At 41.5% G+C, this 14,266-nt stretch overlaps 1 protein-coding gene across 1 annotated transcript in view; it reads left to right on the top strand.

The window, feature by feature from the left end:
• Nucleotides 1-14,266, top strand: part of LOC134203233 (neurexin 1-like) — a 134,407-nt gene that overhangs the window by 27,105 nt on the left and 93,036 nt on the right. The window contains 2 exon segments of the mRNA XM_062678115.1: nucleotides 364-522; nucleotides 596-748. Of these exon segments, the coding sequence (XP_062534099.1) occupies nucleotides 364-522; nucleotides 596-748 (312 nt within the window).

Below are 14,266 nucleotides of genomic sequence, written 5' to 3'. Positions count from 1 at the left end.
TGGCAAACAGCATCAAACCAGCAGTTTTTAACTCTACGATCTTTACGAAATCTTTGGCAATGCATATACAAAACTGGTTGATTATTTTGCGAATGAGAGTTCTTTTTTTCAACTGGCGTCGCATCCTGAAACTTGGTGGAATTTTAGAAGAAAACGCATAAAAACATTCCTTTTAAACTGAAGAAAGAAGGGAAAATGAGACTTCTTAGGCAAAACGTGAAAAAAGGGGGTTTCTTGGCCATGTCGTTTTATTCCAGATGTTATCTATGATATTTAAATACATTCTATTCTGCCGAAATTACAGGCATTATAAAGTGGTTATCATTTTCCTAAATACTGTGTTCTTGATTCTTATCATTCCAGCTGGTTGCCGTCGTGGACGATGTCTACACCGACCATTCGCACATTGCCGGGAAGTTCACAATGCTTTCGTCATCCCGAGTCTACGTCGGTGGAGCCGTCAACCCTCGAGCCCTACTCGGCGCCCGAGTGCACAACAATTTCGTCGGATGTCTACGGAAGGTAAACTGCACCGTAGAACAAAAAAACGTACGTTGTACTTATGGAACTTATCTGGTTCGTATCCTTTATCCAGGTGGAATTTTCGGCCGATACTCTTCGGCTGAATCTCATCGATTTGGCCCGAACGGGCTCCAAGCTGATACAGGTGGCAGGAAGGGTGGATTATCAATGCCCAAGCGGTGATCCACAGGATCCGGTCACCTTCACCACGCGGGAATCATACTTGGTAAGTCCTGGAAAAAAGATGTTTATATTTTTAAACAGAAACTTAAAATTTATTGAAAGCATTGTTGTCCTTCACTGCATTTGCAGGTATCTATCACAATCATCAAACCCTACTTAACTATCCAGATCAGAGTGTAAAATAATCGAAAATTTTTGGTGAAGTCCATTTTTCTTCATTTGTCAGTTCACTTCCGACACATTCATAGTCGGCTCTGGACAGTCAATATTCAGTTGAATATTAGTCATTGAATATTTATGCACATTTTACAAATTGATAAATTATCTGAAATCTGAACACGTTTCAAATGAGTAAATAATGTACCTATCACATAGAACTGAATCCGATTTTCATCCGCGAGGCACTTTCAACGGTAAACATCAACATAAACAATGCTAATTATGTTTTTTTCTGCACATAGTAAACACACTCAGTGACAGTCGAATGAATGAGTTCGTGGAGTAGTCGTCTGACTATGTCATTCTATGTTTTGAATATTCATGCGATGTCTGTCAATATTCGGACAGAAGTTGCTTCATGAAGATGAATATTTTAAGCTCTGATCCAGATTACGTGACAAATTCTAAAAACATATTCTATGTACCTACTAAGAAAACCATAACAGAGGGGTGTGGAGTTATAGCGAAAGGAGGGAGGGATATTTTTGAGAAAAATCCAGTACAACTTCTGTACTACTGAAACGCTTTCCACTATAACTAAAACACATATTCTTTATCCTAAGCAGAGGAATCAAAGGGAGTGGGAATGTCAATGAGTAAAGAGGGAGGTGTGGGGAAGAGGTAAGTGCGCGGCGCTATGCACTATAGACCATTCCTATAATAATAAATGCACTTTGTTTATAGAATGATTTCAATTTTTTTCAAGTCATCTACTATTTTATGGTTACATATGGCCCAAAATTTTATTTACTTTCATATAACATCGAGTATTCGAAAATGTTTCAAATATTTGTCATTTTTACTATGAATTTTTACTTCCCATTGTTTTGAAGATTTTGAACAACATGTTTTTCAGCTATTACTTAAAATTGTTCATAAATATTTTTACTTACTCCATACGATCTATTTTTGGCACTCATTTAACAAGCATTATGGATTTTGAAAATTAAATAATTGCGATTTTTAAATAATAAAATTAAATAATTGCGAGGTCTGTGTCATTAGTGTCCAGATCAAACCCCAGGATAGAGCGTACCTGAAAATCGTCTGATTCTAAAGCCATATCCGTATTCATGAGGATTATTACGTTTTTGAAATAATGTTTGAGGTTTTTCGGAATTTTCAGGTCATTGAAATATTTTTTCAACCAGATCTCGTATTTAATGCAACAAGACAGACATTGTTATGTATCTGTATTGAAAATTGCATTAATTTAACAGTTATACGTTTTTCTTTAGGTAATTTTCCAAAAAACACGTTCCAACAATAACCCATCTTGCGCAAAAAAAAATTTTTGGTGGAAATTCGAACCTTCATATTTTGCTTATTTTGACGTAGGACTTTTTAGCTAAAAAAACGGAACTAGTATATCACGTGAAAGAGTATGATGTAATCTGTAGGAGGAATCGACATTTTCATGAAATATCAAGCGCCACTTGACCTGCCGACTATTTCTTAGTGTGTTTATAATTATCCTAACGGTCTATAGTACGTTGTAAAGAAAAAAAGCATATTAAGTTACTTACCTCCGCTGGATTCATCGCAAGTGTAGAAAGCCTGAAAACAAAAGTCTCTAATTATCGTCACTCGATCGCCGTTCTAATATGTTCTTGTGGGCGGGTGTTAAATGCAGAAAACAATATTTCTCAGAAAATATCATTTTTCTGAAAATGATGTTTCCACGAAACACAAAAATGACATTTTATTGAAAATAGCGTTTCTACTCTTGTTTCATTAACAGTTACTCGAAAATGACAAAATGACGTTCCGCCGAACATAAGATTTCTCAGACATTAATATTTCCACAAAAATGACATTTCCCCGAAAATGACGTTTGCTTGAAAATAACACTCCCCCAAAAATTACTTTTTTATTGGTAATGGTAAGTGATAATGACATTTCTACGAAATTATGATTTGTCCGAAAATAGCTTTTCCCAAAAAATGACGACGCCACGGTTGCTCTTGGCGGTGGCGACGGCGACTCGGATCGGTGCGATTCAAAATTATCATTTCATCGAACAATACCTTTTTTGAATATTATTTGCATGTCTCGTGCATTAATGGCAATAAGCATAATTTATATTGTACGCTGTTAGGTAATCCTTCTGGAATACCATGAGAAAATTCACCTGAGATTGCTTTGAAAAATTCTTCAGGAATTTCTTCACTATCTCATCCAGTGATTTATCCAGGATTTTTTTTTGAATAGCCTTCATGAATTTCTTTAACAGTTCTTCCTTATCCTGGCGACCACACAGCAAGCCCAAGAAGTAAATAGTGAATCTTCTTAGAAACCTCGCAGATAGAAACTGTAGAAGTTCTGGATGTACACCAAGCTGTGATACGGCAATATTCTAATGGAGATGTAATGCCAACAAAAAAAAAACAGAAGAGAAAATTCCTCAAGGACATATGTTAAAATCATATAGAAATTTACAGGAACTGATAAAAAAAATTTTCCAGGAGTTTCCCATCCAGGAATTCTGCACAGTAAAATATTATGAAAATTAGCCACGACGGAATTCATAATTGAATGTAAAATTCGGAAACAGAATTTGTACCAGATCATAATTTTAAGTTTCTGTGATATAAATGATAAAACCATTGAAATTTCAATTGAATATATCTTAATTTTACATGACGACCACGAGCACAATTTTTGGTGAGCGCGCACGTGGCTGTCAAAACAAATCAAAACAAACTTCACTGCATTTCATGCAAACCGCAGCTTGCACCTATTTTACTTATATAAGAATGAACCTAAACGGATATCTTCGCATATGAAAATAAAGCAGCCTTTATGATGCTGCATTTCATCGCTGCAACTCTTTGTTTTTTGCTTCTTCCGGCGAGAAATCTGTGATGCATTCAGCATACTGAGTCTCAAATGATTCCGTCTCGATGGAGATTCCGTGTCATGTAAATTTAAGCTATCGTTTAGCCTAATGAAGAATTATCGAATCACCAAAACGTTTAACCTGTTACACCTTGATCAACTCGATATTAAGAAGCGGAAATACCCGAGAGGATATCAAGTTCGGCTCTCACTCTGCAGACCAATGTTCGATTCCCATGCTATGCTCCTTTTTTTGTTTTCAAATAAAAATAAGAACTGTAAAATTCCAGCTCACGTAAATTTAAAACAACCTATAACTTCCTGTTGTTTACCACGGAGCAGATTTGTTACATCTACTTGAACTTCCGTTCAAGGTTTTTTTACAGGTTTTGTTCGTACTGTGTGGGACACGTATTATTCACTCCTCAGAACTTCTGGATTCCCTTAATCCCCAAATCTCATAGATAAGGAATTCTCGGAATGAATTGAAAAAACTGGGAGTATAAACCACCCTCACCCCGCAAATTCACAGGAAATCTTCTAGAAGGAACTTTTAGAAGTCCTATCGAAGGAATTCCCCAGAAGACAAGAAGAAGAAGCAATTAGAATAATAATAAAACAAGACTTAGAAAACTTCAGTTTTCGTGTTAATTAATGCCTCGAAAGTATGCTGCGAAAAGTCGCTGTGAAGGGCGATGCATTAAAATCAAAGAGATGGAACACTGAAATTGGAATATCCCAGAGTTTCTGAAGGAGAAATTCTCACAAATACAAATGTAAGAATATCTCACAACTTTTGTATAACGAGTTTCTAGAGTTCTTAAAGATGAATTTCTCTGAAATTTCCAGAGAATTTTAGAAAAATGGAATACCTGGGTTTATGGGGGGGGGGTTATTCTGCAGTTCTTTGGATTTTGGAAGCTTTGGAAGCCCAACGGATCGTTCTCCAGTTTTTAAAACAATTAGAAAAAACTCATCCTTACCGATACCGAAAAAATATGCATCTCAGCTCATACAACAATTGCCTGTAGTATAGCCCTTGAGCTCCTTGGGAGCTGCTTGCCATTTTATTCGTTTATGCTGGTTGTGTGGTCTATAGAATTGAGTTTTTCAAAGCCAGAAATACCAACACTATTGACTTCTCCAAAGGCAGAATCACCAACACTAATGTCACTGCGTAGGATGTATAAAATAAAAGTGGGTGGTAATCCAATTGCAGCAAAAACATCACAAACACTGCAAGAGGAATACATCGGATTCACGCACATTTTTATTCATTTGGAGATCTCAATTGAATTGGATGAACGTTCAACAATTTTGCCATTACCGTTCATCCAAGAATTCCCTGGAGTTTTGGTCTGAAGGTCGAAATCTTACAAATAACCCAGAAAATCTGATTCGAAAATTATTTTAAGCTTTTAGTGGAATGTATTTACTCATCATAAGACAAGTTTCTACAATTCCATTTAATTCCACTACTTTATTGTACCTTTTACAGATACGTATTTCGACCTTAACAGTAAGTCGAGTCAAGTACGAGACACTGAACACGGCCTTACTGTTGAGGTCAAAATACGTATCTGTGAAAGGTACAATAAAGTAGTGGAATTGAATGGAATTGTATAAACTCGTCTTATGACCAGAACATCTGTTTACGTAACGCTTTTTTTTTTCTAACAAATTGGGGGAGGATGAACTCCCAAAACCACCCCCAGGCACTGGAATTATTTCAACGGCGCGCCCAAAAGTCACCGGCGATGCGGTAAAGAAATTGCAGCGGCGCATCGGTCAAAACTTGTTTTTGAAATAAGTGTTGCCAAATTCGAAGAAAGCAGAAATGTTGATTGAAATCTTTCGTATTTTCGTATGAAAATTTTCATCTGTCACAATTTTCGGTCATGAATTTCTTATTGGAAATAAATCCTTTGTTCTCAATTTAAATATTTTACCATTCAAAAATACCAAATTTGATCGAGTTTTAATTTCAAACTACAAACTTCTTGAATTCATACTGTTTTTGCTATTCTTTCTTCCGACATTCGCACTATTTCGTATTTTATACGATTCACAATATTTTATTCTTTGTATAAAGTGTAAGGCTCAAACCTTAGCCTATTATGCTGTTATTGGGCACATTTATCGATTTAAATATTCATATATTGAAGATCTTACCGAAATTATGCCACCAAACGGCTTTCTTACTTTTGGTTATTACGCTAAGTATTCAAAAACAACAATAATGGTTCAAAATCTATTATTTAATCCATCAAAAGTTTTGTGCGAAATAGACTTTATGTTCAGTCAATTTTCTTAATCTCGGCTCTGGTGTTGCATGCTATTTCGGCTCATGAAATGTTGGTGCATTATTCACTGTAAATCATTATAATAATAGTATAAGTTTGTATAAGCAAGGTAGGCAATCAGGGCCGGACTTAGGGGGGCGGTGGGCCGTGGCCCCGGGCCCCCACAAAACTTATGTACCAAAACCAACCTTTTTTGTACATTTTGAGGCCCGCACAAACTGTCGGCCCCGGGGCCCCCTTCCGGCTAAATCCGCCCCAGTAGGCAATTATAATGTGCTGTTTCAAGTGAAAATCGTCAGCCGAATTTTGGCAACGAGTGTTCTAATATTGTTCAAAAAAGTTTTGATTAACTTTGTCACTATACTAATGAAAATAGTGAATTTAACATGAATGCTAAAATAGTGTGATTGTTATCCGTTCATCTAATTTGCGAAAATAGGTAAGTCAATTCCAAAAACTACATTATTGGGCAAAAGAAAAATCTCTTGCACTGCCTGCCTATTTAAGTGGCTGCTAACGAACCGAGTCAAAGCATTTTTTCACGCAGATCTCATTTCATTCAATTTTTCATGATTCATGCGCCTGCGCCACACAGAATTTTCTGGTCTCCCTCCGAGTATTGTACGCAGAGCTTTTCGCTCGAAAACCCCAAAAGCTCTCCGGTCGCCCTCCTTAACGTCCATGCTCCAGGTTCATAAAGAAACACTGGTAGAATCAGAGTTTTGTAAAGAGCAAATTTCGTTTCCGTTTGCTTGTAGAAGGTCCTATTTACATTAGCAATACTTCTTTTAACTTCGCGGGAAACGTCATTGGTACATGACACAAGCGTTCCAAGTTAAACAAATTCTTCAACAACTTTATGGTTCGGCCTATCCTTGCCGTCTCCCTCTTCAGTGGGACAAAAGCCTCCACTACTGTTCTGCGATTGATTCCAATAAGGTCGATGTCATCCGCAAAGCCCAGGAGCATATGAGACCGTTTGATGATAGTGCCGTTCCTATGCACTAGACCTCTTCATGTTTTCAAAAAGTATCAAAAATTCAACCGGTCAGGCAAGAATCACAATTCTTATGCCTAAATAAGTCTCCTGTCAAATTTTCAGCTGATTCGGATAAAATTTCGAGGTGGCTCAAGTCGATTTAGTGTTTTTGGGCTATTTTCAATTTTGGAAAAAATCTTACAAGAGATATAAACGTCGAAAACTATCGCACCAACCTCTATACGGAAGCTTTTGGTGTGCTCTACAAGTCTTGTGAACATTGCGATTCGTTCCGTTTACGTTTTGTCCATGTTAAAGTGATTTTCAAGCTTTTAAGTGCATAAAAATACTGTTTCTCCCGAAAGTCATTGTTCTACAAAATTCTTGAGTTTATGACAAATGATTGTTAATTTATTATATTATATTTCCTCTTTTTTCCCTGGAAATTTGACTAATATAATTGCCCATGTGCGATTTACCGTTAAATTCTTAAAAATCAGAAGCTGAACATTTGTCATAAATTTGCACGCTGAGATTTCTTTAAACAAGTTGTTCAAACAAAGAAGCTTCGATTTCGCTTGTTACTACAAGGCACTCAATGAAAGCCTGCAGACATATGATGAATTAAACAAAATTTGGAAGTCGTTTGTTTTAAGCATCAAATATCATATGATTTAATTTATGTTTTGTTCGAACAACTTGCTTGAAGAAATCTTAACGTGTAAATTTATGACAAATGTTCAGCTTCTGATTTTTAAGAATTTAACAATAAATCGCACATTGGCAATTATATTACTCAGATTTCCAGGGAAAAAAGAGGAATAATAATATAATAAATTAACAATCATTTGTCATAAACTCAAGAATTTTGTAGAACAACGACTTTCGGGAGAAACAGTATTTTTATGCACTTAAATGCTTGAAAATCACTTTAACATTGACAAAACGTGAACGGAACGAATCGCAATGTTCACAAGACTTGTAGAGCACACCAAAAGCTTCCGTATAGAGGTTGGTGCGATAGTTTTCGACGTTTATTTCTTTTGTTAGATTTTTTCCAAAATTGAAAATAGCCCAAAAACACTAAATCGACTTGAGCCACCTCGAAATTTTATCCGAATTAGCTGAAAATTTGACAGGAGACTTATTTTAGCATAAGAATTATGATGCTGGGCTGACCGATTGAATTTTCGATACTTTTTGAAAACATGAAGAGGTCTACTATGCACGCCAGATATCATAATAGCGCCCTCGAGTGCAATGTTGAACAATAAATTCGAAAGTGCATCACTCTGCTTCAATCCGTCTAAGGTCACAAACGAGGTTGACACTTCGTCTGCAATCCGAATACTTGATTTCGAGCCATCCAGCGTTTCACGTATCAGTCTAATCAGTTTCGCCGGAAAACCATGTTCAGACATTATCTGCCACAACTCATTTCTCTTCACTGAATCGTACGCTGCTTTGAAATCAACGAACAGATGGTGAGCCTGCAAGAAGGATGATCCCTCTGTAATTGACACACTTTAGTCTGTGCCCTTTATTATATATTGGGCATATGAGGCCATACAACCAGCTTGCAGGCAGTTCTTCACCCTCCCATATTTACTGGATAATGTTGTGGATCGATTGCTCTTATCCATGTTTGAAAAGCTCGGCCGAGATATCGTCCTTCCCAGCAGCTTTACTGTTTTTCAGCTCGTTTAGAGCCTTTTTTACCTCGTCCAGCGTTGGTGGTTCCACATCTTGACCGTCGCCTACTATGTCCATCCTGCTCCTTAATATACCTTCATTTCCACCGTTCAACAAATTTTCGAAGTGCTCCTTCCACCTGGCTGCCACTGGCGCAGTCTTATGCCATTGACAGTTGCTTAAAACCTCCGCATATCGTTTCTATCCATGTTCTCCTGCGCTTCAGCTATCACACTCTCTTCGTGTTGCCTTTTTCTCTGCGGTGAATTCGTTTCTCTTCTGCCCTTGCTACACTGTATCACTCTCTGTTGGAACGGGTACGAGCCACTAGCATTCGACTCCTAGCAGCATTTTTCTCGTCCGTCATTCGCTGGCACACCTCATCAAACCAACCATTTCGTTGGCGTCGTTGTGTAGTGCCTAACACTTCCTGCGCTGTTGAAGTCGCGTGGATCTTTTCCCACAATCGGTTGATGTCTCCAGATCCGGCGGCATCTCCTATTCACTCGTCTAGCAACTCCTTCAACTGACAAGCGTTGGATATTGAAACGCATCGTTCTGTTGTTTCGTGAATTCGGAAAGTCGCGCCCGAATTTTAGCAACTACAAGATAGTGATCCGAGTCGATGTCCGGACCTCTGAAGGGCCTTACATCTATAACATCCGAGAAATATCGTCCATCGACCAGCACGTGGTCGATCTGTGTGCAAGTGTCTCCACTCGGATGATGCCAGGTGTGTTTGCGGATAGTTTTACGTGCGAAGTGAGTACTGCTGATTGCCATCCCTCTAGCTGCAGCAAAGGTTACAAGTCGCAGGCCATTATCGTTGGTAGTGGAATGAAGGCTTTCCGTACCAATGACAGGGCGAAAGAAACTTTCTCTTCCGATCTGCGCATTTGCATCCCCGATGACAATCTTTACATCGTGTGTTGGCCACTCTCCGTTGGCCTTATCATAGAACTCGTACTTTCCGTCATCAGGCTTATCGTTCGTTGGGTCATAGATCCTGATCAGGCTATAGTTGAAGAAATTCCCCTTCATTCTCAACACGCAAATGCGGTCGCTTATCGGCTTCCACCGGATAATATGCTTCATCTGCTTCCCGATCACCATGAAGCCAACTCATCGTTATGCTCTGTCACCGCCGCTATAGTAGATGTGGTACTTAAATGTGTTTGCTATGGGTTCCACGGGCAGCAGGGACTATGTCCAAGGGCTTGACGATCCCTCCCCAGGCCATCTGCGAGTTGTGGGGCTTGCCCAGGATGTGGTGGGGTTTGACAGTGGGCCCTGTTAAACCTCTATAAAAAGCTGCATGTATCCGCAAGTAGGCCCCACCAAAGCGACCGTGTGCCGCTCAAAGCGCACAAGCCCAAGTCCTGGTGTTAGGTGGGACGCTAAACAGCCCTGACACGACGGCCCTCCGACGAGACAGGAGGTTTGCGCAGGCCCAATAAGCCGCCTAGAAAACCAATCATTACGAACAATATAAGAGATAATGCGACTCGATATAATCGGCAAAGACCTAGGCGACGAATACAGGATCACGATTGGAAGCTTGGAACATGGAACTGCAAGTCGCTAGGTTTCGCAGGTTGCGACAGGATGATCTACGATGAATTACATCCCCACAACTTCGACGTCGTGGCACTGCAGGAGATTTGCTGGACAGGACAGAAAGTGTGGAAAAGCGAGCATCGAGCGGCTACCTTCTACCAAAACTGTGGAACCACCAACGAGCTGGGAACCGGCTTCATAGTGCTGGGTAAGATGCGCCAACGCGTGATTGAGTGGCAGCCAATCAACGCAAGGATGTGCAAGCTGAGTATTAAAGGCCGTTTCTTCAACTATAGCATCATCAACGTGCACTGCCCACACGAAGGGAGACCCGACGACGAGAAAGAAGCGTTCTACGCACAGCTGGAGCAGACATACGATGGATGCCCACTGCGGGACGTCAAAATCGTCATCGGTGACATGAACGCACAGGTAGGAAGGGAGGAAATGTATAGACCGGTCATCGGACCGGATAGTCTGCACACCGTATCGAATGACAACGGCCAACGATGCATAAACTTTGCAGCCTCCCGCGGAATGGTAGTCCGAAGCACCTGCTTTCCCGCAAAAATATCCATAAGGCCACATGGAGATCACCTAACCAAGAAACGGAAAACCAAATCGACCACGTTCTAATCGACGGTAAATTCTTCTCCGACATCACGAACGTCCGCACTTACCGCAGTGCGAATATTGAATCCGACCACTACCTCGTTGCAGTATGCCTGCACTCAAAACTCTCGACGGTGTACAACACGCGTCGAAGTCGGACGCCGCGGCTTAACATTGGGCGGCTACAAGACGGTAGACTAGCCCAAGAATACGCGCAGCAGCTGGAAGTGGCACTCCCAACGGAAGAGCAGCTAGGCGCAGCGTCTCTTGAACATGGCTGGAGTGATACCCGATCCGCCATTGGTAGCACCGCAACCACTACACTTGGCACGGTGCCCCCGGATCAGAGAAACGACTGGTATGGCGAATGTGAGCAGTTAGTGGTAGAGGAGAATGCAGCATGGGCGAGGTTGCTGCAACACCGCACGAGGGCGAACGAGGCACGATATAAACAGGCGCGGAACAGACAAAACTCGATTTTCCGGAGGAAAAAGCGCCAGCAGGAAGATCGAGACCATGAAGAGACGGAGCAACTGTACCGCGCTAATAACACACGAAAGTTCTATGAGAAGTTAAACCGTTCACGTAAGGGCCACGTGCCACAGCCTGATATGTGTAAAGACATAAACGGGAACCTTCTTACGAACGAGCGTGAGGTGATCCAAAGGTGGCGGCAGCACTACGAAGAACACCTGAATGGCGATGTGGCAGACGAAGATGGTGGTATGGTGATGGACCTGGGAGAACGCGCGCAGGACATAATCTTACCGGCTCCGAATCTCCAGGAAATCATGGAGGAGATTGGCCGGCTGAAGAACAACAAAGCCCCTGGGGTTGACCAACTACCAGGAGAGCTATTCAAACACGGTGGTGAGGCACTGGCTAGAGCGCTGCACTGGGTCATTACCAAGATTTGGGAGGAGGAAGTTTTGCCGCAGGAGTGGATGGAAGGTGTCGTGTGTCCCATCTACAAAAAGGGCGATAAGCTGGATTGTAGCAACTACCGCGCAATCACATTGCTGAACGCCGCCTACAAGGTACTCTCCCAAATTTTATGCCGTCGACTAGCACCAATTGCAAGGGAGTTCGTGGGGCAGTACCAGGCGGGTTTTATGGGCGAACGCTCCACCACGGACCAGGTGTTCGCCATTCGCCAAGTACTGCAGAAGTGCCGCGAATACAACGTGCCCACTAGGGTGGTTCAAAAAATCGATTTTGCTCCACAGCGCTCGTTTGATTCTTTACCATGTTCTGAGTGTCTTCTGAAAATTTGAGCTCATTTGGATTAAAACTGATTTAGCACAAGCCGTTTCAAGTTTGCATGCAAATTAGTATGGGGAAATTTAGTTTTGCATTATACTGTTAATGACGCTTCCTCATTATGCGCAGGTTAAAAGAAAACCTACATAGCTAAAAGAGATACTCAACAGTTTGCACCCAACGAAAACCGCATGTTGATTAACCGCCCCAATAATTAGTAATCGATTTTAAGACAGGTTGCGAATCTTTAGTCATGATCGTTAAACTTCTTTGAGGGCATCACTGAAATGTGCAGTGCAACATAGTAGCCTGAATTTGTGTGTGCTATCTTTCGGGCCACGAGCAGCAATGTTGCCTGTTGATGAGTTATGCAATTAGCTCCAGAAAACATCGGTATAGATTAAATTCGATTACTAATTATTGGAACGATTAATTGAGATGCGGTTTTCACTGAGTGAAAGCTGTTGAGTATTCCTTTAAGCTATATAGGTTTTCTTTTAACCTGCGCTTGATGGGGAAGCGTCATTATCAGTATAATGAAAAAATAAATTTCCCCATACTAATTTGCATGCAAACTTGAAACGGCTTGTGCTAAATCAGTTTTAATCCAAATGAGCTCAAATTTTCAGAGGACACTTAGAACATGGTAAAGAATCAAATGAGCGCTGTGGAGCAAAATCATTTTTTTGAACCACCCTAGTGCCCACACATCATCTATTCATCGACTTCAAAGCCGCATATGATACAATCGATCGGGACCAGCTATGGCAGCTAATGCACGAACACGGATTTCCGGATAAACTGACACGGTTGATCAAAGCGACGATGGATCGGGTGATGTGCGTAGTTCGAGTTTCAGGGGCATTCTCGAGTCCCTTCGAAACCCGCAGAGGGTTACGGCAAGGTGATGGTCTTTCGTGTCTGCTATTCAACATCGCTTTGGAAGGGTAATACGAAGAGCAGGGATTAACACGAGTGGTACAATTTTCAATAAGTCCGTCCAGCTATTTGGCTTCGCCGACGACATAGATATTATGGCACGTAACTTTGAGAAGATGGAGGAAGCCTACATCAGACTGAAGAGGGAAGCTAAGCGGATCGGACTAGTCATCAACACGTCGAAGACGAAGTACATGATAGGAAGAGGTTCAAGAGAAGACAATGTGAGCCACCCACCGCGAGTTTGCATCGGTGGTGACGAAATCGAGGTGGTAGAAGAATTCGTGTACTTGGGCTCACTGGTGACTGCCGAAAATGACACCAGCAGAGAAATTCGGAGACGCATAGTGGCTGGAAATCGTACGTACTTTGGACTCCGCAAGACGCTCCGATCGAATAGAGTTCGCCGCCGTACCAAACTGACAATCTACAAAACGCTCATTAGACCGGTAGTCCTCTACGGACACGAGACCTGGACGATGCTCGTGGAGGACCAACGCGCACTCGGAGTTTTCGAAAGGAAAGTGCTGCGTACCATCTATGGTGGGTGCAGATGGCGGACGGTACGTGGAGGAGGCGAATGAACCACGAGTTGCATCAGCTGTTGGGAGAACCATCCATCGTTCACACCGCGAAAATCGGACGACTGCGGTGGGCCGGGCACGTAGCCAGAATGTCGGACAGTAACCCGGTGAAAATGGTTCTCGACAACGATCCGACGGGCACAAGAAGGCGAGGTGCGCAGCGGGCAAGGTGGATCGATCAGGTGGAAGATGACTTGCGGACCCTCCGTAGACTGCGTGGTTGGCGACGTGTAGCCATTGACCGAGCCGAATGGAGAAGACTCTTATATACCGCACAGGCCACTTCGGCCTTAGTCTGAATAAATAATAAATAATAATGGGTTCCACCGCCCGGAATTCACGTTCTCCAGTTCTGAACCACCGTATTTCTTGGATTGCTGCCACACTCACGCCGACCTTCTGCAGCTCACGAGCCCAACACGTGCGGGTTCATTCAATGTTCCCATGTTCCACGATCCGACTTTCCAATCGTTGTCCTTTATTCGTTGCCATTGAATCAATCCGTTTGATTTAGTTTTGCCTTTTTGGTAACTATAGAATCTTCGGTAGGCTACCTTACCAGGGTTGCGCTACATACA

Source organism: Armigeres subalbatus, unplaced genomic scaffold (assembly GCF_024139115.2).
Source record: "Armigeres subalbatus isolate Guangzhou_Male unplaced genomic scaffold, GZ_Asu_2 Contig1706, whole genome shotgun sequence".
NCBI lineage: Eukaryota > Metazoa > Arthropoda > Insecta > Diptera > Culicidae > Armigeres > Armigeres subalbatus.
This window is presented reverse-complemented; position numbering and strand designations above follow the sequence as displayed.